The 22,671-nt window shown below is 44.9% G+C and overlaps 1 protein-coding gene across 3 annotated transcripts in view; it reads right to left on the bottom strand.

The window, feature by feature from the left end:
- Window positions 1-541: 541 nt before the first annotated feature.
- Window positions 542-22,671, bottom strand: part of LOC135550385 (diacylglycerol lipase-alpha-like) — a 43,966-nt gene continuing 21,836 nt past the window's right edge. The window contains exons 2-21 of one of the 3 annotated variants that reach the window (XM_064981133.1): window positions 22,556-22,657; window positions 22,159-22,370; window positions 19,264-19,365; window positions 18,919-19,057; window positions 18,771-18,830; window positions 18,557-18,644; window positions 18,278-18,412; window positions 18,058-18,135; window positions 17,832-17,956; window positions 17,327-17,477; window positions 16,544-16,627; window positions 14,996-15,073; window positions 14,633-14,713; window positions 14,302-14,444; window positions 12,567-12,635; window positions 12,405-12,477; window positions 12,061-12,269; window positions 8,858-8,984; window positions 4,103-4,275; window positions 542-3,074 (exon numbers count right to left, since the gene is read on the bottom strand). In XM_064981133.1, the coding sequence (XP_064837205.1) occupies window positions 2,000-3,074; window positions 4,103-4,275; window positions 8,858-8,984; window positions 12,061-12,269; window positions 12,405-12,477; window positions 12,567-12,635; window positions 14,302-14,444; window positions 14,633-14,713; window positions 14,996-15,073; window positions 16,544-16,627; window positions 17,327-17,477; window positions 17,832-17,956; window positions 18,058-18,135; window positions 18,278-18,412; window positions 18,557-18,644; window positions 18,771-18,830; window positions 18,919-19,057; window positions 19,264-19,365; window positions 22,159-22,370; window positions 22,556-22,650 (3,297 nt within the window). In that variant the 5' untranslated portion in view covers window positions 22,651-22,657 and the 3' untranslated portion in view covers window positions 542-1,999. Of the gene's footprint in view, window positions 3,075-4,102; window positions 4,276-5,010; window positions 7,115-8,857; window positions 8,985-12,060; window positions 12,270-12,404; window positions 12,478-12,566; window positions 12,636-14,301; window positions 14,445-14,632; window positions 14,714-14,995; window positions 15,074-16,543; window positions 16,628-17,326; window positions 17,478-17,831; window positions 17,957-18,057; window positions 18,136-18,277; window positions 18,413-18,556; window positions 18,645-18,770; window positions 18,831-18,918; window positions 19,058-19,263; window positions 19,366-22,158; window positions 22,371-22,555; window positions 22,658-22,671 lie in introns of those variants that run through there. The other 2 variants (XM_064981142.1, XM_064981152.1) reach the window with 2 other exon arrangements.

Below are 22,671 nucleotides of genomic sequence, written 5' to 3'. Positions count from 1 at the left end.
CACTGGGCCGTGACCCACTGCAGCAAAGCTATTTCACACTGGTTGTTCAACACTGTGCTGGCAAAGTAGAGACTGCTGTGAGAGCATGGATTTGTGTGGTGTCAAACTCTAATCTGGTCACAGAGAGGCCTGTTGAGTGATACCACAGCAAAGCCATTTCTAAGACTACAGCTTCTATAGGTCACCACATTAACCCCTTCAGAATGGCTGTATTGTATCAGAGGTCACTATAATGACCCCACTTCCTATTACAGAGTCTGTCTCTCTGCCATCCCCATGGCAGCTAGTGGAGGCTGCTGAGGGGAGAACGGTCGTCATAATAATGGCTGGAAGAGAGCGAATGGAATCAAACACATAGAAACCACGTGTTTGATACCTTTCCACGAATTCCGGTCCAGCTATTACCCCGAGCTATTACCCCGAGCTATTACCCCGAGCTATTACCCCAATTAAGGAGGCACCAATCTCCTGTGATGTTCACACCCAGTACTTTTTCACTTGGACAGAGTTATTTTCCCACAGAGATATTCCCTTATTTTGAGAGAGTCGGCTGAAATGCACCAGCCTTTCCCAGCAACTGAAAGCCGAACTCATAGAACGCAAACCAAACTGTTACAAGAGTAATAATAAGGATAATAATACCATCAATAAGAGTAAGAAACAACAGTTATAAATAATGTAGTATGTTTGATCCAACCAATACAACTGATATGAAATATGTTTGTAAAATGTAGTGAAAGTGGCCACTACAACCCGTACAGTTCAACCTCAATATGCTTGAGATGAACCAGTTTAAAGGGAACCAAAGACTTAGAAGTCATTGACATAATTGTGTACCTCAGCAAGACCCCTTTAAGAGGAACAACCTCGTACAGTGCATCTCATGTTTTTTTTAGCATAATTGGCTTGGTGCAAACACTTGGAGAGAGATGTTTTGGGAGGTATGTGCCATGGCAGTGGTGTTGGGATAGCTTCCTCATCCTCTCCAGGGTGTATTAACACCGTTTGAACGGGAATAGACTGATTGGCTATTAAAAGGCAGCGATACCAAAATGTATCTTCTCCCTCTCAGAGTTAAACTTGAAACCTGTATCTTTGTTTTGTGAAAGTGTACATTTTGAAGTATTTCACAAACAAACAATATCACACTTTATAAATACATTTGGCAATACATTTTTGGGCAAAAAGGGGGCAAATTGTGCATTTTGATGTGTGTGAGATGGTCTGTATGTTAGTAAGAGTTACTGACTGACAAGTGAGTTCTGTTTAAAAAAATAAATGAATACTACATTCCTCATGCTATAAAAAGACAACCAAAGACCAAAAACCACATTCTTAACATTTGTCACAATCACTGTTTTAAGACGCATCAATTCTCTATGATCTACACTCCTTCTCTTCCACACTGTCATTTCATGATAGACCTGAGAAACAAAACCACAACGTCTTCTCTCTCTCTCCTCTATTGTTCAGCATTTGTCTCTGTTTTTTAAACCTTCCTGATATTAAAGATGAATAAGCTTTAGGCACTGATGAGGGAGGAAGGTGAGTTATGTGCCAATGAAAACCCCACCTAGTGTCTAACTCCTCCCTATCCCTGTTCAGTTGTCTCCCATTTGATAAAGTCACGTCACTGCAGGGCTGTATGCTACCATGTGTTGATGTGAGATAGTGTGTGTTGGAATGACAGTCAGTGGTGAGGCTATTCACCCCAAAGCAGAACAGGCCCCTGGCATGCAGACAGAGATTAAAATGTATTATTACAATAGTAGTGAAAATGCTTTACACAGCTTTTGACACCTGAAAATGGAACAAGAGTTTTTAATCTCAGTCTTATTCATTATGGTCTGCCATGTCATGTCTTTGTAAGGTGCTGTAACAGCATAGCAGATTGCATTCCATCGCATGCATGTTCAGTGATACTTTAACATCAGATAGATGCAGCAACGGAATAAGGAAAGAGGAGAGAGAAAGAGTCATGGAGGGACTGAGTGGGCCACTATACCATAGATGCCAGTGTGTTTTCTTCAGGGTAGGGATGGGGAGTGGAGGTTCGTAGTGAGTGCGTGGGAGGAGGTGCTCCGTCAGCAGGAGAGAGGTCATTGAGCTCACCAGAGGAAGAGAGGGGGAATGAGGGTGAGAGGGAGATGCCAGAGGAAGGGTCAGCAGATCCAGCAAAGGTACGCGGGGGCTTGGGGACCAGGTTAGGCTCCATTGTGGCCCGAGCCAGAAGCTGTGTATCGTCCCCCCTCGGTCCATCCACTGGCCCCTCTCCCTGACCATACGACCCCCGACCGGACTCAGACTCCCCGTCAGACAACTCCAGAGGTGGTGAGCCACTGCCATCCAGCCTAAAGAGAGAGTCCAGGTACTGTGCAAACTCCAGCACTGCCTGACTAGGGTTGCCGTTGGACAGCTGGGCTTGAGGACTGGAGGAGGAGGGCTGTGACTCTCCTGTCTCTGTTTCCCACCCTTCTGCCTCTACTCCCTCCTCCTCCTCATGGCTGATCCGTGGGTTGAGGGGAGCGTTAGGGGTGCTGCCTGGGCTGTAAATGCCAGGCATTTGATGGCAAGGGGCGGCACAAGGCTCTTTTTGTGTGAAAGGCTGACCTATGACACTCTGGGCCAGTGGTGCTGGGGAGTGGTGGCCACTATGGCGCGGGGTGGAAGGGGAAAGGCGCATGGGGTAGTCTGGGGTGGAGCCAGATCCCAGAGGAGTGAAGTAAGGTCCTGCCTCTCCCAGCTCGTGCTCTGGGGTGGCCTGGTAGAGGCAGTCGGCAGCCAGCAGCTCAGTGCGGGAGCTGAGAGAGGGGTTCTCCTCAGGGATAGGTGCATTCAGTTGGAAGGGAAGGCATCCCAACATGGGCGAGCCCCTGAGTACAGCTGAGGAGCGTCGGGAATCCAGGCTGTAGAGGGACTCTGCATCTGACAGGCTCTCCATCACGGCCAAGGGGGCGTGGCGGTCCCTCAGCTCCACAGTAAGGCGCTCCCTGGCCCCCTGCAGAACCACTGACACTGGGGGAGGGGGGCACTCCGCAAAGCCATCCAGTGATATCTCAGAGCGAGCACAGGAACTGAGAGGGAAAGAGGAGGAGCGCAAAATAAAGGGGGGGGAGATTAGAGGGGAGGGAGGGTGTGGTAACAGAATCACCAAATAGAGGAACATATATGTTTTTTTTATTTTTTAAATGGGTCAGAGTAACAAGTGAAATTATTTAATGAAATAAAAATAGGAATGAATGGAGGCATAAATTGTAAGGGGTCAAGTAAGAAAAAAGTAGAATAATAAGATGGATGTGAGTAAGGGGGGTATTATAGAGAGTAGAGATGATAGAGTGATAGAGGAGATTGGTTGGAGCACAGAGGGGTAAGAGAGAGGGATAAAGGGTTAAGGTTACACTTCATAAATCACTACCAGTAGACTAGACTACTTCGGTTCTCCAGGGGCTAAACCAGAGGGTAGTGAGGGGGGAACTGTACTACCATACGTTGCCACTGATCTGGAGTCAGACCAATGACTGTGGGTTAAAGAGCGAGGAGCGTGCATGGGAGAAAGGTAGTGGCAGAGTTAATGCTCTCATGCTTTACTTATCTGAACACATAGAAGAACAATCTTTGAAGGACTGGGTACATTCTTGCAGACTCTTGCACATATCATACATTCAACGGCCAAAATAAAGGAAACGCCAACAAAGTGTCTTAATAGGTTGTAGGGCCAACACGAGCCAGAACAGCTTCAATGCACCTTGGCATAGTTTCTGGAACTCTATTGGAGGGATGCAACAATCAATTTCATGCTCATCCACCATTCAGTGGATAGGGGTCAGAGCCATGGTAGCTAAAATGTAAAAACAGCCCGCACAGCATTTTTAGACATGACCCTAAGCATGTTAATTGCTTAATTGACTCAGGAACCACACATGTGGAAGCACCTGCTTCAATATACTTTGTATCCTTCATTTACTCAAGTGTTTCCATTATTTGGGCAGTTACCTGTACACATGCATGAGACTGATTATACACAGTCAGTCAGCCAGCCATAAATGTTCCCAGTCTCTGCCCAGACCCTCCCAAAGCTCAACCCATATCCCAGTGGACTAACCGAACGCTGCTGTTCCTGCGGTGTTGGGTGGTTGGGGTGGGTTGTTGGGTGGCAGGAGGCGGGGCGGCTGCCATGAAGATGGTCTCTGGGTTCAGGTCCACCTCGGTTGGGCTCACCATTACCTTAGCAGCCGACAGCAGGGCTGTCTTCCCTTTGTTATAGTTCTCCAGCACCTGTCAATAACACGGTAGGAGGAGCAGTCAATTTACTGCTACCAGCATTGTAGACATTATTGACTGATTTGGAGGCTCTGGAAGGACTGAAGGAGGGAGAGCAGTAACAGTGAACAGTAAGGAGAATTTAAGTGTTGTAGAACTGGAATTGCCTGTACATGTGACAGGTAGGCTAGTACAGGAATAAGTGAATGTTAAGATTATTGAAAACAAGGCATTGGAGACGAGTCAAAACTGTGTCAAGTGAAGGGAAAGATGAAGGTCAGAAACACTAAGTCCATCCACCCTCATTTGTTTAAGCATGATACTTGAATACTGAACAAACCTGGATAGCACAGGCAAACACCAAACCCGAATAGATACCAAAGCCATGCACTATACCCCTAGATACAAAACTCAGACTTTCACCTTACATGTTGCTGCACAAATATTCCATAATATGTATGCCTACGCAGATGTATGTGTGGTGTGTACACCCTAAGTAGGTTACTCATCTAAACAGATGAAAAACAAAAGGAGAGCAGAGAGAGCACAGACAACAGTTACTACACACTCATGGTAATCACATCACCACACAGAGAGCACAGACAACAGTTACTACACACTCATGGTAATCACATCACCACACAGAGAGCACAGACAACAGTTACTACACACTCATGGTAATCACATCACCACACAGAGAGCACAGACAACAGTTACTACACACTCATGGTAATCACGTCACCACACAGGTAAATATGTTATTTGTCTTTAATGAGTTAAAACACAAAATGAAAAATAGCATTATTCAAAAACATACAATATCATGAATAAATATGAAAACATTTGGATCACAAGCCATGCATTTTCTTAAACACATTGTGACATGGAATACAACATATCAATATGAAAATGACAAATGGCTATAATGAAACATGAAAATAAATGATAATGGGAGTTAACATTGAACAAACATGCATGGTATTGGTATGAAAGCTATGTAACAGGAAGAGATGGACAGAGAGGGAGGTGAGTAAAAACAGTCAGCTAATGATGGGCGTCAATCAGCATAGAAAAAACTAAATGAAGTACAGTACTTTCCTGGACATAATTATAGAACATACTGAGAACCAGGCGAAAGACCAATAAGGCAGCAAGCAGCATGACCTTAATATGTCCATAGCAACAGAAAAAGGCACATCACCAACACCTCAGCAGCACCATAGGGGACACAATCAGAAACAAAGCCACCAAGATCAAATACTGTAAAACAAATCATCCAGTAGGTGCATCTCCCACAGCGCAGAACAGTACCAGGGAAGTACTGTTCTGCCTCCATGACCAGTGATTGACTTGGACTTAAATAGGTGCTGACACTCATTTTGAGAGCTGGTACTGTTCACATTTAGGTGCTTGAGCTAGGAAAGGGAGCACAAGCAGTAGAAAATGTGAGGTGCAGGTATTCAGCTCTGGTGAGCTCCTGCCCAAGTCAAGCACTGGCCATGACTAATAGACAAGCACTTCCTCCCTCTTTGTAACGAACCCATTGAGATATATTATTAGGTCAATTTATCTTTTGACTAATTATATCAATGAATTGAGCATAAACAAGGGCTAGCTTAGTGGTCCATCATCTCACTAATATAAAGTGAACTGGTCTGAATGGCGGGAGGTTATTTCAGGCTGGTCAATCTGTACAAGTAGTCATCACTGTCAGGTAACAGGCTACTCTAATTTAAAACCAGCTATTAGAATCTATTTGATGTGACCACACGGTCTACAGGAGCCTGGTTGCCAGTCTGTTTGTGCCATCATGCCAACTGTGGGGGAATCAGAGGACTCAGAGACACTTAGCACATCCTCCTTACTCAGGACACCTTGAGCTGCCAATTTGCAACAGCAGGAGGCCACAAGGAATAACGAGGAGGGGTTAGTGTTGGAGAAATGGGGGTAACCATGGAAACCTCACTGCATCTAGAGAAAAGCGTGTATTAGTTAGTAAGTAGGGTGTGTGGTGGTTTCTCAATCTGAACAGTTTGAAGCTAAAGCAAAGAGCAAGACAGGGTTTGTAAGACTGAAGAGGCAGAGGAGGACTGAGCTGGAGAGGCAGAGACTAACGTTAAACCAGAAGATTTGGGATAGGTAGTGGGAGGGTGGTGGATGGTGGATTTGAAGAGTCTACTGGGGTAGATGAAGGGGTATTGGATAGTACAGGTTCAGAGGGGCTTGGTGGAAGTGTACACCTGTAAGAGGAGGAGTCTGTCTGCCATGATTGTGGGGGAAAGGGTAGGTCTGTTTGGGGGATGCTTGATGCTTGAGGGAGAGAGAGTGGGTGTGACAGAGGTGTAGAGAACAAGTCAGGTTTCTGAGTAGAGGGGCCATTCGATAATTGGGAGACGGCGGGTTGGTCTATGTGGGAGACGGCGGGTTGGTCTATGTGGGAGACGGCGGGTTGGTCTATGTGGGAGACGGCGGGTTGGTCTATTTGTGGGGAGGTATTTGATGGTTCAGTGGGGGAAAGACTACCCATAGGAGGAGGGGTAGAGTGTGTTTGGGGAACAGATGCAGTATCTGTAAGAGGGGTAGATGGCAGCTCTTTTTTGGGGGTAGAGGGACAATCTGAAAGAGAACAGGGAGAGGAAAGGTCTTTGCGGGTATCAGAAGAGCTATCTGAAAGAAGAGAGGGAGAGAGTGAGTCTTTGTGGGCGTTGGAGGAGGTATCTGAAAGCAGAGGTGTAGAGGGCAGCTCTGTTTCAGAGGTTATGACCACAACAGTGCTGGCTGGTTGGCCCTCATCCTCCATCTCCATTGGCTCTGCACCTGCCTGCTCAGAACTGAGACCAAATGGTTCCAGTACCTGCAGAGACATCATAAGTATCACACAGACATACAAACACACCACTGCAGTTTCAATCACACAACACCATGCTTACACCAATACCCAACACACAGCAGACACACTTAATCACCAATGCAGTTCCATCAGAGTAACCTCAGTATAGCCTAAGCGTGGAGCAGACCAGACAGAACATCCAGCACACCATCAGTGAACAGCACCCTTCACCAGCTACAGCACAAGAAAACACGAGGTTAGTTCTAACTATTCATTGAAAACATAAAATTGTTAGGAAAGCTTTTACAGACAGAAACCCACAAACACATTTATACATACAGTTGAAGTCGGAAGTTTACATTACACTTAGGTTGGAGTCATTAAAACCTGTTTTTCAACCTCTCCACAAATTTCTTGTTAACAAATTATAGCTTTGGCAAGTGGGTTAGGACATCTACTTTGTGCAGGACAAGTCATTTTTCCAACAATTGTTTACAGACAGAGTATTTCACTATCACAATTCCAGTGGGTCAGAAGTGTACAGACACTAAGTTCACTGTGCCTTTAAACAGCTTGTAAAATTCCAGAAAATTCCATCATGGTTTTAGAAGCTTCTGATAGGCTAATTGACATCATTTGAGTCAATTGGAGGTGTACCTGTGGATGTATTTCAAGGCTACCTTAAAACACAGTGCCTCTTTGCTTGACATCATGGATAAATCAAATTATATTAGCAATGACCAAGTCTGGTTCATCCTTGGGAGCAATTTCCAAACGCCTGAAGGTACCACCTTCATCTGTACAAACAATAGTACGCAAGTATAAACACCATGGGACCACGCAGCTGTCACACCACTCAGGAAGGAGACACGTTCTGTCTCCTAGAGATGAACGTACTTTGGTGCGAAAACTGCAAATCAATCCCAAAACAACAGCAAAGGACCTTGTGAAGATGCTGGAGGAAACAGGTACAAAAATATCTATATCCACAGTAAAAAAAGTATATCAACATAACCTGAAAGGCCGCTCAGCAAGGAAGAAGCCACTGCTCCAAAACCGCCATAAAAAAGCCAGACTACGGTTTGCAACTGCACATGGGGACAAAGATCGTAATTTTTGGAGAAATGTCCTCTAGTCTGATGAAACAAAAATAGAACTGTTTGGCCATAATGACCATCGTTATGTTTGGAGGAAAAAGGGGGAGCCTTGCAAGCCAAAGAAAACCATCCCAACTGTGACGCACGGGGGTGGCAGCATCATGTTGTGGGGCTTCACGGTTGGGATGGTTTTTTTGTGACCAAAATTATGGTGACCAAATACTTATTTTCCACCATAATTAGCAAATAAATTCATTAAAAATCCTACAATGTGATTTTCTGGATTTTTTTCTCATTTTGTCTGTCATAGTTGAAGTGTACCTATGATGAAAATTACAGGCCTCTCATATTTTTAAGTGGGAGAACTTGCACAATTGGTGGCTGACTAAATACTTTTTTGCCCCACTGTATACTTCCGACTTCAACTGTAGAACATTCATCCAGTGTCATCACCTGCCAACTCAGTGCATGAATGAGGTTGGAGTAATTGATACTTCCCTCAGTCACTTCACCAGGGCTCCGCTACCTTATTCTGTCACCTTCCCCAACAGAGCATCTGACCAGGACCCCTACAATCTAATTTTATCTACAGGAAACCTCCACTCATCCCATCCAACACACAAAGGAAACCCAGATACACTGTCCATGTCTATCTATTATATTCACAGACCTTGTTGAGTCCCTCCATCACCATGTGAGGCATGTGCTCGTTTAGCATGGCAGGGGAGATGATGACCTCGTTGAAAGACTTGTTATCCCCCCAGAGAGCTGAGTAGGTGGGCTCCTCCTGTCCACAGCTACACACAGAGAGAGGGGCATGCTAAATTATATACACAGCAAAATGATGTATGCATGCACATTTATACCAAAAGTAATGTCTGCGTAAAGCCAGTCTTTTCCCTCGTACAGTTTCTATCCAATTAGCATAAAACATGTCACACTAGATGTGTACTAAACTGACTGGTAGTATACACTATCCTCACCCACCTGGACGAAAGGAATGCATGTGAGGATGCTGTTCATCAACTACAATACCGCTAAGCTCACCACAAAGCTCTCCACCTTGGGACTGAACTCCTCCCTATGCAACTGGGTGCTGGACTTCCTGACGGTCTGCCCCCAGGTGGTGAAGGTAGGCAACATCACCTCCTTCACACGGGAGCCCCACAAGGGTGCATCCTCAGTCCCCTACTGTACTCCCTTTATACCCGCGACCGGGTGGCCTCACAGTCCCAACTCCATCATCAAGTTACTGATGTGACAAGACGGTCTACAGAGAGGAGGCAGGCTTTCTTACGGCGTGGTGCCAGGTAAACAACCTCTCCCTCAACGTCAGCAAAACAAAGGAGCTGGTTGTGGACTTCAGGAGGAACCAGGCTGAGCACGCTCCCATCCTCATCAACAGGGCCGCCCTGGAGACGGTCAAAAACAAAGGAGCTGGTTGTGGACTTCAGGAGGAACCAGGCTGGGCACGCTCCCATCCTCATCAACAGGGCCGCCCTGGAGACGGTCAAAAACAAAGGATCTGGTTGTGGACTTCAGGAGGAACCAGGCTGGGCACGCTCCCATCCTCATCAACAGGGCCGCCCTGGAGACGGTCAAAAACAAAGGATCTGGTTGTGGACTTCAGGAGGAACCAGGCTGGGCACGCTCCCATCCTCATCAACAGGGCCGCCCTGGAGACGGTCAAAAACAAAGGATCTGGTTGTGGACTTCAGGAGGAACCAGGCTGAGCACGCTCCCATCCTCATCAACAGGGCCGCCCTGGAGACGGTCAAAAACAAAGGAGCTGGTTGTGGACTTCAGGAGGAACCAGGCTGGGCACGCTCCCATCCTCATCAACAGGGCCGCCCTGGAGACGGTCAAAAACAAAGGATCTGGTTGTGGACTTCAGGAGGAACCAGGCTGAGCACGCTCCCATCCTCATCAACAGGGCCGCCCTGGAGACGGTCAAAAAAAAGTTCATCGGCATAAACATCTCCAAGAAGCTGAAATGGTCAAACCACACAGACACCGTGGTGAATATGCTTCAGCGCATAAAGCGGCGGGAAGGATAATTGGTATAGATCAAGAATCAGCCACCAACCTGCACACAAAAACCCATCTTCCTAAAACTTGACAGCATTTTACAGGACACTACTCATCCCTTTCCCTCAAAACAGATAGATATGGGACTCTTTCATTCCAACAGCCATTAGGCTGTATAATAGATTGTCTGTTGGTCCCTCCAGTATACAGCATATTACACTTTCACTTTAAACGTGTAGCTATAGCACTTTGAATTAATTATTTTGTGTAGTTTCATGTTTTATGTAAAGTATTTTTAAGCACATGACCAAACAAATTTCCCCCTAGTGGGATAATAAAGTTGATCGTAATCTCTGAAGGAGGCACGACAGCAACTCTTCAACCTCAAGAGGCTGAAGAAATGTGGCCTGTCCCCGAGGGCCCTCAGTGTTCTTCAGGAGCACCATCGAGAGCATACGGTTGGGCTGCATCACAGCCTGGTACGGCAACTCCGCCGCCGCTGACCACAAGGCTCTACAGAGGGTGGTACGCTCAGCCGAACGCACCATCGGGTGCACACTGCCTGCCCTCCAGGACACCTACAACAAAAGGTGTTGCAGGAAGGCCAAGAAGATCATCATGGACCTCAGCCACCCGAGACACGGCCTGTTCTCCCTGATTTCAACAATCAATATAGGTGCATCATGGCAAAAACTGACAGACTGGCCAATAGCTTCTAACCCCAGATCATCAGGCTGCTGAATAGCCACCAATAGGCTGCTACCTGCTCCCCCTGCCCCCGGACTTCATTTGACCTCCACCGCAACAGATATTCCCCCCCTGCCCCCCCTCAACCTACAATGGACATTTATCATTGTTACTAACTCTATAGAGAAGTATCCTTGTTTATACACTTAACTGCAGCAGCTGTATATCATTTAAAACTAGCTGTAAATGTGTGTATACACTACAGTTCAAAGGTTTGGGGTCATTTAGAAATGAGAAATGAAGGCTATTCTATGTGAGAAATTGCCAAGAAACTGAAGATCTCGTACCATGCTGTGTACTACCTTCACAGAACAGCGCAAACTGGCTCCAACCAGAATAGAAAGAGTGGGAGGCCCTAGTGCACAACTGAGCAAGAGGACAAGTACAATAGAGTTTGAGAAACAGATGCCTCACAGAACAAGAACAAGAATAGACTGACGAGTTTCATAAGAAAGTAATTTGTTTCTGGCCATTTTGAACCTGTAATCGAATCCACAAATGCTGATACTCAACTAGTCTAAAGGCCAGTTTTATTGCTTCTTAAATCAGAACAACAATTTTCAGCTATGCTAACATAATTGCAAAAGTTTTTTTAATAATCAATTAGCCTTTTAAAATGATCAACTTGGATTAGCTGACACAAAGTTCCATTGGAACACAAGTGTGATAGTTGCTGATAATGGGCCTCTATACACCTATATAGATACTTTTTTTTAAAATAAATCTGCCGTTTCCAGCAACAATAGTAATTTACAACATTAACAATGTCTACACTGTACATTGATCAATTTGATGATATTTTAATGGACAAAAAAATGTGCTTTCCTTTCAAAAACAAGGACATTTCTAAATGACCCCAAACTTTTGAACGGTAGTGTATATACAGTATATGCTGTCCTGTGATCTTTTTCTATTCTATTTTTTAAAACTTTCTATTACTACTATAATTAGTATTACTACTAATATTATTTGTACTATTGTTTCACTCACTTCTCTTTGAACTGCATTGTTGGTCAGAGGATTCCACAGTACCCTGAAATGAAATCTGTGACCCTGTGAATGTGACAAATAAACTTTCTTGTGCCATCATTGTAATACCATGTCTCTGAGGGGTGGTTGTGGACCACGTGGATGACCTTGCCCGGGGGGTAGAGAGGGGTGGAGGCTGACAGGGCGATGCTGAGATCACTGGGATGCAGCCAGAGACGGGTGCTGGGGGGCACGGGGGCTGTCTGGGGCTGGGGGCCGTCGTCCACAGGCAGCTCGGACTTAGGAATGCACTTAGTTCCCCCTGCAATGATCCTCCACTGGCAGGGAGATATCAGCAGTTACAACCTATACTGATAGCAGTTAGAGCACAGTGTTGATGCTTCCTTTCTGTAGAATATACAGGATTTGATCACAGACACAGTTTGCTATCTAATTAGAAATACATGCGCTACCTTTGGCTTGTCGCTCTTCTGTAAGACTTCCAGCAGGTGGCGCCGAAACCCCTCCAACTGAGAGAGACCAATCCTATGAGACAAACAGGACAAAATGAGTACAGCTGTACATCATGACATACGATACTTGAAATAGATGGGGTTTCTAAATAGATGACATACCTTGGGACAAGGTCCTTTCCCAAAACGACAGAAGTGACAAACTCTTTGGAGTACTCCATGGCATCCTCACTGTAGAAACAAAATGATGAGGAGAGTCAAATCAAATGTTATTGGTCACATACACATATTTAGCAGATGTTACAGCGGGTGTAGCGAAATGCTTGTCAGAGACACAAAAAGAGAAAGAGGATGTGAAAAAAGAAAGAGCGGGTCAGAAAAACTAAGTGTTTGTCTAGTAAGAGTGTGATGTGTACTCTTCTCTTTCCCTCCGTCACCACTGAAACTGTTGCTGCTGAATTTCCAGCCAGACGTTTTCCACACGCAACAATCACGAGTCTGATCTCATTCTAGTTAAATAATTCAACATCTCTCCACAGCAAACGTTGATGTGTAGAGACAAACAGGCTAGATCACGAGTCACGACTGACAAATATGAAGAAGAAAAAAGATTTCAGCACAGAAAACACTGGTGTATACAGAGATGATGCTTCTGAGTTCCCTGCTTTATGCTATAATCGAGAAACTGGAGGACTTGACAAAAGGCCTCTACCTCATCTGATCAGCACAGATAATCGAGAACCAGTTCTAACCACAAATTACCTTCTCAGAACAGCACTGGACTGGCAGAGCACTGGAACATGGCATATGTTCACACAACCTCTTTCACCATGATTTACATTGCAAATCCAGTTTGAGGGGACTGGCCGCTTTATAGAGGTTATTCAGCTTTGCCACAAGGCAAAAAAAACAAGCCCCATAAGAGCCTAATATCTACTGAAGGAAACGAGCCCCATAATAGAGCCTAATATCTACTGAAAGAAACGAGCCCCATAATAGAGCCTAATATCTACTGAAAGAAACAAGCCCCATAATAGAGCCTAATATCTACTGAAAAAAACAAGCCCCATAGAGGCTAATATCTACTGAAAGAAACAAGCCCCATAGAGGCTAATATCTACTGAAAGAAACAAGCCCCATAATAGAGGCTAATATCTACTGAAAGAAACAAGCCCCATAATAGAGGCTAATATCTACTGAAAGAAACACGCCCCATAATAGAGGCTAATATCTACTGAAAGAAACACGCCCCATAATAGAGGCTAATATCTACTGAAAGAAACAAGCCCCATAATAGAGGCTAATATCTACTGAAAGAAACGAGCCCCATAATAGAGGCTAATATCTACTGAAAGAAACAAGCCCCATAATAGAGCCTAATATCTACTGAAAGAAACAAGCCCCATAATAGAGCCTAATATCTACTGAAAGAAACAAGCCCCATTAATAGAGCCTAATATCTACTGAAAGAAACAAGCCCCATAAGAGCCTAATATCTACTGAAAGAAACGAGCCCCATAATAGAGCCTAATATCTACTGAAAGAAACAAGCCCCATTAGAGCCTAATATCTACTGAAAGAAACGAGCCCCATAATAGAGCCTAATATCTACTGAAAGAAACGAGCCCCATAATAGAGGCTAATATCTACTGAAAGATGGACATGTTACACAGTGATCTTATGACGGTTGAAGGTGAGACATTTCAGTGTGCGTGTTTAGAGTATTATTCCAGGCTATACAAGCAATGGGATATGGATGTCTGATGCAAAGTTCTCTTGATCCGAGTAGGTCTTGGTGCTTCCTGTCCTGTTGCAATAGCTACAAGTGGCTACAAGCAATGGGCCGAGCAACTACATCTACCATATGGTTTGATGACATGATGAAGGCCATATTTACCTCAGAAGGCCACCTGGTGGAGAGTAGGAGTAGCACTGCAGTGTGGGGTACTGGGGGCGGAGCAGGAAGGACAGGATGGCTGCAGTACCGGCACCAAGGGAGTGTCCCACTATCACCAGCCCGTAGTGCATGGTTCCCTTACCCTGAGAAAAACATTCGGATTAGACTTGTGTGTACACACACACACACACACTTCAACAAAATCTTCTATTTCTTCTAATGCTCTGTTCCCATGAAAGTATTAGTTATGCAAACCTATTACATTTCAACCAATATGCACAAATCCTTTCAACCACACTGAGACATATGCACATATTTATCACTCATGTACCAAATCTCTTCCAAAGGCTTGTGACAAGATCATTTCCTGCTCCAGTTTCTTCTTAATGTACTCTGCTGAGTAAACCATCCCCTGAGAGAGGAAGAGAAGGAGGGAGGGAATAGGGGAGAGAGAAAGAGAGGCAGACTAATATTCCATTCATTTTTTCTTCACTTCAGCATCTTTATTAAATCATTTTAATATCCACTCATTTTACATCTATAAATCATTCCACTTTTGAGAAGTGAAATGGTCCCTGTGCTTTGGGAGCACATTGGACCAATATCTCTTGGGGATGGCTTGTAACAAAGGGTGAAGAGACACCCAAGGGAACCTCTGATTTGACTAGGTCTGGCTGGGTGAATGCATTCTTACCTTGTGGCCCAGCCAGTTTCCATGCTGCTCCTCCACTGGCAGACGCTCAGAGTCCCCTGTGAGATCAGTCAGGGCATCCTAACACACATACACACGTTATGATACTACTACATGCACTTAAAAGGGATTCTCTGGTACTTTTGTAAACTTTTTAGCGACTAGTTCTGAAAGTAGCACCCACGAGCCAAAAGTGGTCCCTGAAAACTGCGTACTACTTCACATGTGCAGATATGTGTGCCATATCATTGCTTTCGGACTCCCAGCAACCTCATTGGATTACACTGGGCAGGCCTATGCTAGCTGTCAGTCAGCGGCAGGTAGCCTAACGGTTAGAGCGTTGGGACAATAACCGAAAGGTTGCTTGTTCGAATCCCCGAGTTGGAAATGTGGAAAAATCTGCCGTTCTGCCCTTGATCACGGCAGATGTCGATTAAGGCAGCCACACGGAACCTCTCTGATTTAGGTATTGGGTTAAATATGGACGAAACATTTCGGGTGAATGAATTCAGTTGTGCCACTGACTCAGTATCCCTTTTCCCTTTCAAATGCGAGGGACTGAACTCATTGGTCAGAACTCTAATTGCTAGGGGGCTGGGCCACATTGGGGGAAATGTAGAGAAAATGGCACGGCACAGCTTGAAGGAAACAGTCGCTTTCAAACTAGGGATTTCGTGACTAATTGAGGTGAGACAGTAATTCTGCTCATAGATGCATGTATGAACTACACATTGACACATCTAGACCAAATCTGGAGGTTTAAAAAAATACTTTCTTAGTTGCCAGAGAATGTCTCTATTGGAGGAGGTGATAACAAAAGATGAGACAGGAGAGACAGTGTGTGTGTGTGTGTGTGTGTGTGAGAGAGAGAGAGAAAATGTGCTCCATTTCCTCAAGTAAAGAAAAAAATATTTTGATGTGAGAAAAATAACCATGACATTTTAAATAGATGGGTTGACACATATTCGAGGTGAGTTCTGAATACTGCTAGCAAGTGCAACACATTCTCTTTCTGCTCCAGTTAAATAATATTCTCCTTTCCTTGGACACTTAGAGAAAAGTTACCTCATAAATCGTGCTGCGGAGTATAGTGATTTTACAGTACTTGAGCACAATTGAGCCGAGAGAATGTTCAGCCAACAAGAGAGAAGGTGTGTGAGTTCAGTTGAAGATGGAGACTTCATGGGAATTTGATGTCATAAAACTGCGAGGAATTTAACTTGATAGTCGTTGTACTGCATAACATTGTATTGTGCTCCATGATTGACTGATTTGGACTTGTGACTATCTGGTCATTCACATGTGAGTCATCGTCTGCATCCCAAATAGCACCTTTTGGCCTATATAGTGGACTGTGTAGGTTGTTGCAGTCTTCTTGGGAGGTGCCATCACCCTCTCTCTTTAAACACTACATGCACAACTTTCGACCAGAAGCTCTTGTCAAAAGTGTTGCAATATATAGGGAATAGGTTCCCATTTGGGACACAACCATGGCAGTTTGATGACTCTCTGGTCAGTCACTTGTGAGTCATTAGTTTGTCACTGTCTTACTTTGGGGGACAGGGTTCCTCGAATGCTGATGACAACTTTCTTTTTCCCATGATCCACAGCCACAAAGAAAGGTGTCTCGTAAACCTATGAAGGGGAGAAAGAGAATAGTGAGAGGTAGCAGCTAAATCTATTTATTTTGGTAACACACATCAATCAAAGGCATGCAGAAGAAACAGCCAAGGACTATAATGTTGACTTCCATCATGGAGTGTCCTGGCCTAACTCCCTCTGTGATGCGAGTCTGCAGAGTCCAGACCCTCTGCTAGCTAGCCTGCATGGTGTGGTTTAATAGATGGAAAATCAGACTTGGCCCAGTTAATAGAGAAGTCTGCTTTACAAATCAGTCAGTGTGTTTTGAGTGCTCGTTTTCTCGCTATGGCAACGTCCCTCTGCGAACAGAAAATAATTAACAGGTGGAATATTTTGGATGTGATTTGGATAGTATTTATCCAGCCAGACGATTTGCAGTGTGATTTACTTCCCTTGATACAGAGCAATGCAAGGTGTTATATTACATGCAAGGTGTTATATTACATATATTATTGAGGGAACTAAGTGCAATATATCAGCAAGAAGTGATTTCCAGAAACAATTCCAAGGAAAGTGATATAGCAAATTGTTGACTGACAGACAATATGACAAATCATACAACTGTTCATCTGTACTTTGCAAATTGCTTCTACTAACACTGCATGTTGTATCTTCTGTATTCTACTCATGCCTGGTAATTGTCCAGACTGACCCCTGACCTCTAAGTCTGTCACCCTTCCATTTGGTACTCACAGCGTCGTGCCAGGATGTGTAGACAACATGGACCTGCTTCAGCTCTCTGTCCAGGAAGTGGCGGCGGATAGCCAGGACGTTACAGCCACAGCAGTTATCCTCCTCCACTGTCACTGTCTGGGACAGCCTAGAGCCAGACCCTGATGTACAGCTGAGAGACGAGGAGAAGAGAAGGAGAGAGAGAGAGGACAGACAAAGAGACGAAGAGAGAGAAAGGGGAGAGATGGAGAGAGTGTGTGAGTCTAAAACCCAAATGTGTGTGATTCAGTGTATTTAGGTCTTTGTATCACTAGTCAAGTGGTTAGTGCGTGGGTCAGTGTTTTGTCTGAACAGTGGAGTGGAACACGCTGTGTGTCAGTGCTCCATTGTTTACCCACTGTGTCAGAGAGTGGGGTCTGACCAGAGTGTTATTGTCCCAGTGGATTACCACGTTGTCAATACTGATGAATGTGAAATGTGAAACCGGTGTAAGTGCATGGGATGGGAGGGAGGCAGACAGACTTACTGGCAGGAGCTGGCCAGGCGGCACAGCCCACACGCAGGCTTCCTCATCAGGTACATGGGCCAGCCATACGCTGCCAGGGCAAACAGCATGTAGTAACACACCTCCTTGTACATGCCCATCTCAGTCTGAGGGACACACACACAATGTTAAAAAAACATCCAAAACAGAGACAGAGGCTACACCGCTGCCTTAGAGGTTCAATATAAATCCACAAACACACACTCACCGAGTTCTTAAGGTCCAGGTATTTGGTGTTGCGAGTTACAGGCATTCCAGATAAGAAGGCTAAAATGTCATTGTTGGCCTGAAGGAGAAAAACAACTATTTCACACACTAATAAGACTGTCAAACACAAACAGGCCCTCCAACTCTTACCATTTTACCTGTAGCCTATCCCCCCATCCCTCTCTCTTTCTCTCACCACACTGGTCCCCATCCCCTGTTACCTGGTCCAGGATGGCACCTCTGTTAGACCTCTGTCTCTGGCGAAGCAGCACCAGGCCAGCTATGATGTCACTTGGCACAATGTCCAGATCTCTGAAGAACTCTGCAAACAGGCTGGCCACCTCGGAATATGCATCCTAACAGGAGAGGAGAGATAGAGTTTGAACCATGAATAACCACAAGAATGGATCGCAACCATAACCATTGATTCTCACTGAATGGATTGTATCATACAGGACGTTGGGTGATGGATAGAGGAAAAATAATTATATTTCCCTCACAGACTGTGTGTCCTGGGCTCGGGTGCAGCACATGAAGAACTTCAGTCTCCTGCTCCAGCTGCTGGCTTGGCCCTCCTCTAGCCGGTGTCTGAGGAAGGGAGGCACAGCAGGATGGTTACCTTAGTGTGCTGTGCTGGGTATGGACAGAGTAGGGCAAAGAGGGTCGTAGTGTGTAGGGCAGATGGTAGTAGTGTGTAGGGAAGAGGGTACCAACCTGAGGGTGCAGGTGGTATACTCTGTAGAGATGGTAGTGTGTAGGGCAGAGGGTACCAACCTGAGGGTTTAGAGATGGTAGTGTGTAGGGCAGATCGTACCAACCTAAGGGTGTACAGACGGTAGTATGCAGGAATGAGGGTACCAACCTGAGGGTGTAGGTAGTGAGGTTGCGTTGGCGTCGCCGGGTGGCTTTCAGTTTGACAAATGTGCGTCCCGTGGGGTCAAAGGTACACATGAGGGTGAAGCACACGCTGAAGATCACCAGCCAATTGCACACCACAATCCCTGGGGGGAGACGGGATAGTTTTGATATATTGTGATCTTCATAACGAACCACGCAATGGTGTAAGAAAAGCTAAACATGCCCATGGGCATTTCTACTCCATTACTTTGTTTTACAAGTCCGGCCTTGTTCTCTTTGAAGATAACTCTAGTATACAACATATTTACTCTAGTGATTGCTGCTCCCTCATACTCCTTCTCTAACTCACCCAAAGCAAGGTTCTTGGCAGTGACATCAGAGCACGGTTGGTAGTATTGGAAAAGCCAGGCGATCCCCACCACTGCATATACCAACTCCACCAACAAGATGGCTGAAAGAGAGAAAGCAGGGAGGGAAGAGAAACAACATTACTCAATATTGTGAAATTAGACATGATACTTCAGACAGTATTCAGACCCCTCAACTTTTTACACATTTTGTTAAGTTACAGGCTAATTCTAAAATGGATTTAAAAAAATAAATCAATCCTCACACTATACCCCATAAAACAAGTTTAGAAATGGTAGCAACAGTTTTGCAAAAAAACTAAATACCTTATTTACTGTTAGCTTCTTATTTTTCAGAGTAAATAACTAACGGACACTAGAGAAGCTTTAACCTAAGTTGTATCATTCCCAAAGGTTCTGTACAGCTGTAATCAGACAGCAATACATCTCACATCACAGTTTATATACATCCTACTTAAGACACTCCCTCTCTCCATCCTTAGTTTATGCCCAAGAGAAAGAAGGTAACCAGATACAAACCCTGATTACTCCCTTAAGGGAAACTGACCTCACCCCTAACCTCCTGACTTCAACCCCTCCTTCACCTCATCCACAGATATCCATCTGTCTTCCCCAAATCAACACATCGCTCTCCTCTCCTCCATCAAATACATTCCACATGAGGTCAAAGGACATGAGCTCCGAGACAGGATTGTGTCAAGGCACAGATCTGGGGAAGAAAATCAAATAATTTCTGCAGCATTGAATGTCCAAAAACACAGTGGCCTTCATCATTCTTAAATGGCAGAAGTTTGGAACCGCCAAGACACTCCCTAGAGCTGTCCGTCCAGCCAAACTGAACAATCGTGGGAGAAGGGCCTTAGTCAAGGAGGTGACTAAGAACCCAATGTTCACTCCTCTGTGGAGATGGGAGAACCATCCAGAAGGACAACAATCTCTGCAGCACTCCATCAATCAGGCATTTATTGTAGAGTGGCCAGATGGAAGCCACTCCTCAGTAAAAAGGCACATGACAGCCCGCTTGGAGTTTGCCAAAAGGCACCTAAAAAGACTCTCAAACCATGAGAAGCAAGACTTTTCGCCTGAATGCCAAGCGTCAATTCTGGAGGAAACCTGGAACCATCCCTACGGTGAAGCATGGCGATGGCAGCATCATGCTGTGGGAATGTTTTTCAGTGGCAGGGACTGGGAAACTAGTCAGGATCGAGGCAAAGACGAACAGAGCAAAGTACAGAGAGATCCTTGATGAAAACCTGCTCCAGAGTGCTCAGGACCTCAAACTGGGGCGAAGGTTCACCTTCCAACAGGACGACGGCCCTAAGCACACAGCCAAGACAAAGCAGGAGTGGATTCGGGACAAGTCTCAATGTCCTTGAGTGGCCCAGCCAGAGCCCGGACTTGAACCCGATCAAACTTCTCTGAAGAGACCCGTAAATAGCTGTGCAGCAACGCTCCCCATCCAACCTGATAGAGCTTGAGATCTGCAGGGAATGGGAGAAACTCCCGAAATAAAGATGTGCAAAGCTTGTAGAGTCATAATCAAGAAGATTTGATGCTAAGATCATTGCCAAAGGTGCTTCAACGAAGTACTGAGTAAAGGGTCTGAATACTTAAATAAAATGTAATATTTCCATTTAGATTTTTAAAAATAAATTAGTAAACATTTCTAAAAACCTGTTTTTGCTTTTTCATTATGAGGGAAAAAAACAATTTAATCAGTTTAAGGAAAAGACTAACATAATAAAATGTGGAAAAGGGGTCTGAATACTTTCCGAAGGCACTGTATGTTAAGCATGACATACATACAGTGGGGCAAAAAGTATTTAGTCAGCCACCAATTGTGCAAGTTCTCCCACTTAAGATGAGAGAGGCCTGTAATTTATCATCATAGGTACACTTCAACTATGACAGACAAAATGAGAAAAAAATTCCAGAAAATCACATTGTAGGATTTTTAATGAATTTATTTGCAAATTATGGTGGATAATAAGTATTTGGTCAATAACAAAAGTTTATCTCAATACTTTGTTATATACCATTTGTTGGCAATGACAGAGATCAAACGTTTTCTGTAAGTCTTCACAAGGTTTTCACACACTGTAGCTGGTATTTTGGCCCATTTGATTCCCTGGCGGCGTAATGTGTTACTGATGGTAGGCTTTGTTACTTTGGTCCCAGCTCTCTGCAGGTCATTCACTAGGTCCCCCCGTGTGGTTCTGGGATTTTTGCTCACCGTTCTTGTGATCATTTTGACCCCACGGGGTGAGATCTTGCGTGGAGCCCCAGATCGAGGGACAGGAGATTATCAGTGGTCTTGTATGTCTTCCATTTCCTAATAATTGCTCCCACAGTTGATTTCTTCAAACCAAGCTGCTTACCTATTGCAGATTGTCTTCCCAGCCTGGTGCAGGTCTACAATTTAGTTTCTGGTGTCCTTTGACAGCTCTTTGGTCTTGGCCATAGTGGAGTTTGGAGTGTGACTGTTTGAGGTTGTGGACAGGTGTCTTTTATACTGATAACAAGTTCAAACAGGTGCCATTAATACAGGTAATGAGTGGAGGACAGAGGAGCCTCTTAAAGAAGAAGTTACAGGTCTGTGAGAGCCAGAAATCTTGCTTGTTTGTAGGTGACCAAATACTTATTTTCCACCATAATTTGCAAATAAATTCATAAAAAATCCTACAATGTGATTTTCTGGATTTTTCCCCCTCATTTTGTCTGTCATAGCTGAAGTGTACCTATGATGAAAATTACAGACCTCTCTCATCTTTTTAAGTGGGAGAACGTGTACAATTGGTGGCTGACTAAATACTTTTTTCTCCCACTGTACATACATATATATAGTGTGTCTGTGATAACATGCTGGTGTGACTTACCTAGTCGTATGTAGATGACATATTGCACAGCTTCTCTGGGCTGTGTGTAGAGGATGCTGCCTCTCATACTCAGCCATATGATGGCGCTCTCACAGATCAGGCAGCTGACCAAGATGCCCAGGTACCCCCGGCCATGGTCCACCAGGGTGACCGAGCAGGACTGGTCTGAACCATAGGGCAGGCCGAACAGAACCACAGACAGAACCACCAGCCTGGGAGGGGGAGGGAGGGGCATGGTCCCACAGATGACACACCCATGGTTCAGACAACATTTTTGGGGTTAAATATTTCATCTCATATACAGCTTCATACTTTTAGCTTGGTGCGGGGACTCCGGGCCACTGACAGACACAGGAACATACACTCACAGAGAAAAACATCCAAACGCAGTACTCACCAGATGCAGTGCAGTAGAAAGAGGAAGAGGGCGGGCAGCACTAGGTCATCACTGCCAACTGACCAGCGCCGCCGAAACATCACCATACCAGGCATCACTGCCCTGTGAGGGAGAAA

The sequence above is a fragment of the Oncorhynchus masou genome, chromosome 1 (assembly GCF_036934945.1).
Source record: "Oncorhynchus masou masou isolate Uvic2021 chromosome 1, UVic_Omas_1.1, whole genome shotgun sequence".
NCBI classification, from domain to species: domain Eukaryota; kingdom Metazoa; phylum Chordata; class Actinopteri; order Salmoniformes; family Salmonidae; genus Oncorhynchus; species Oncorhynchus masou.
This window is presented reverse-complemented; position numbering and strand designations above follow the sequence as displayed.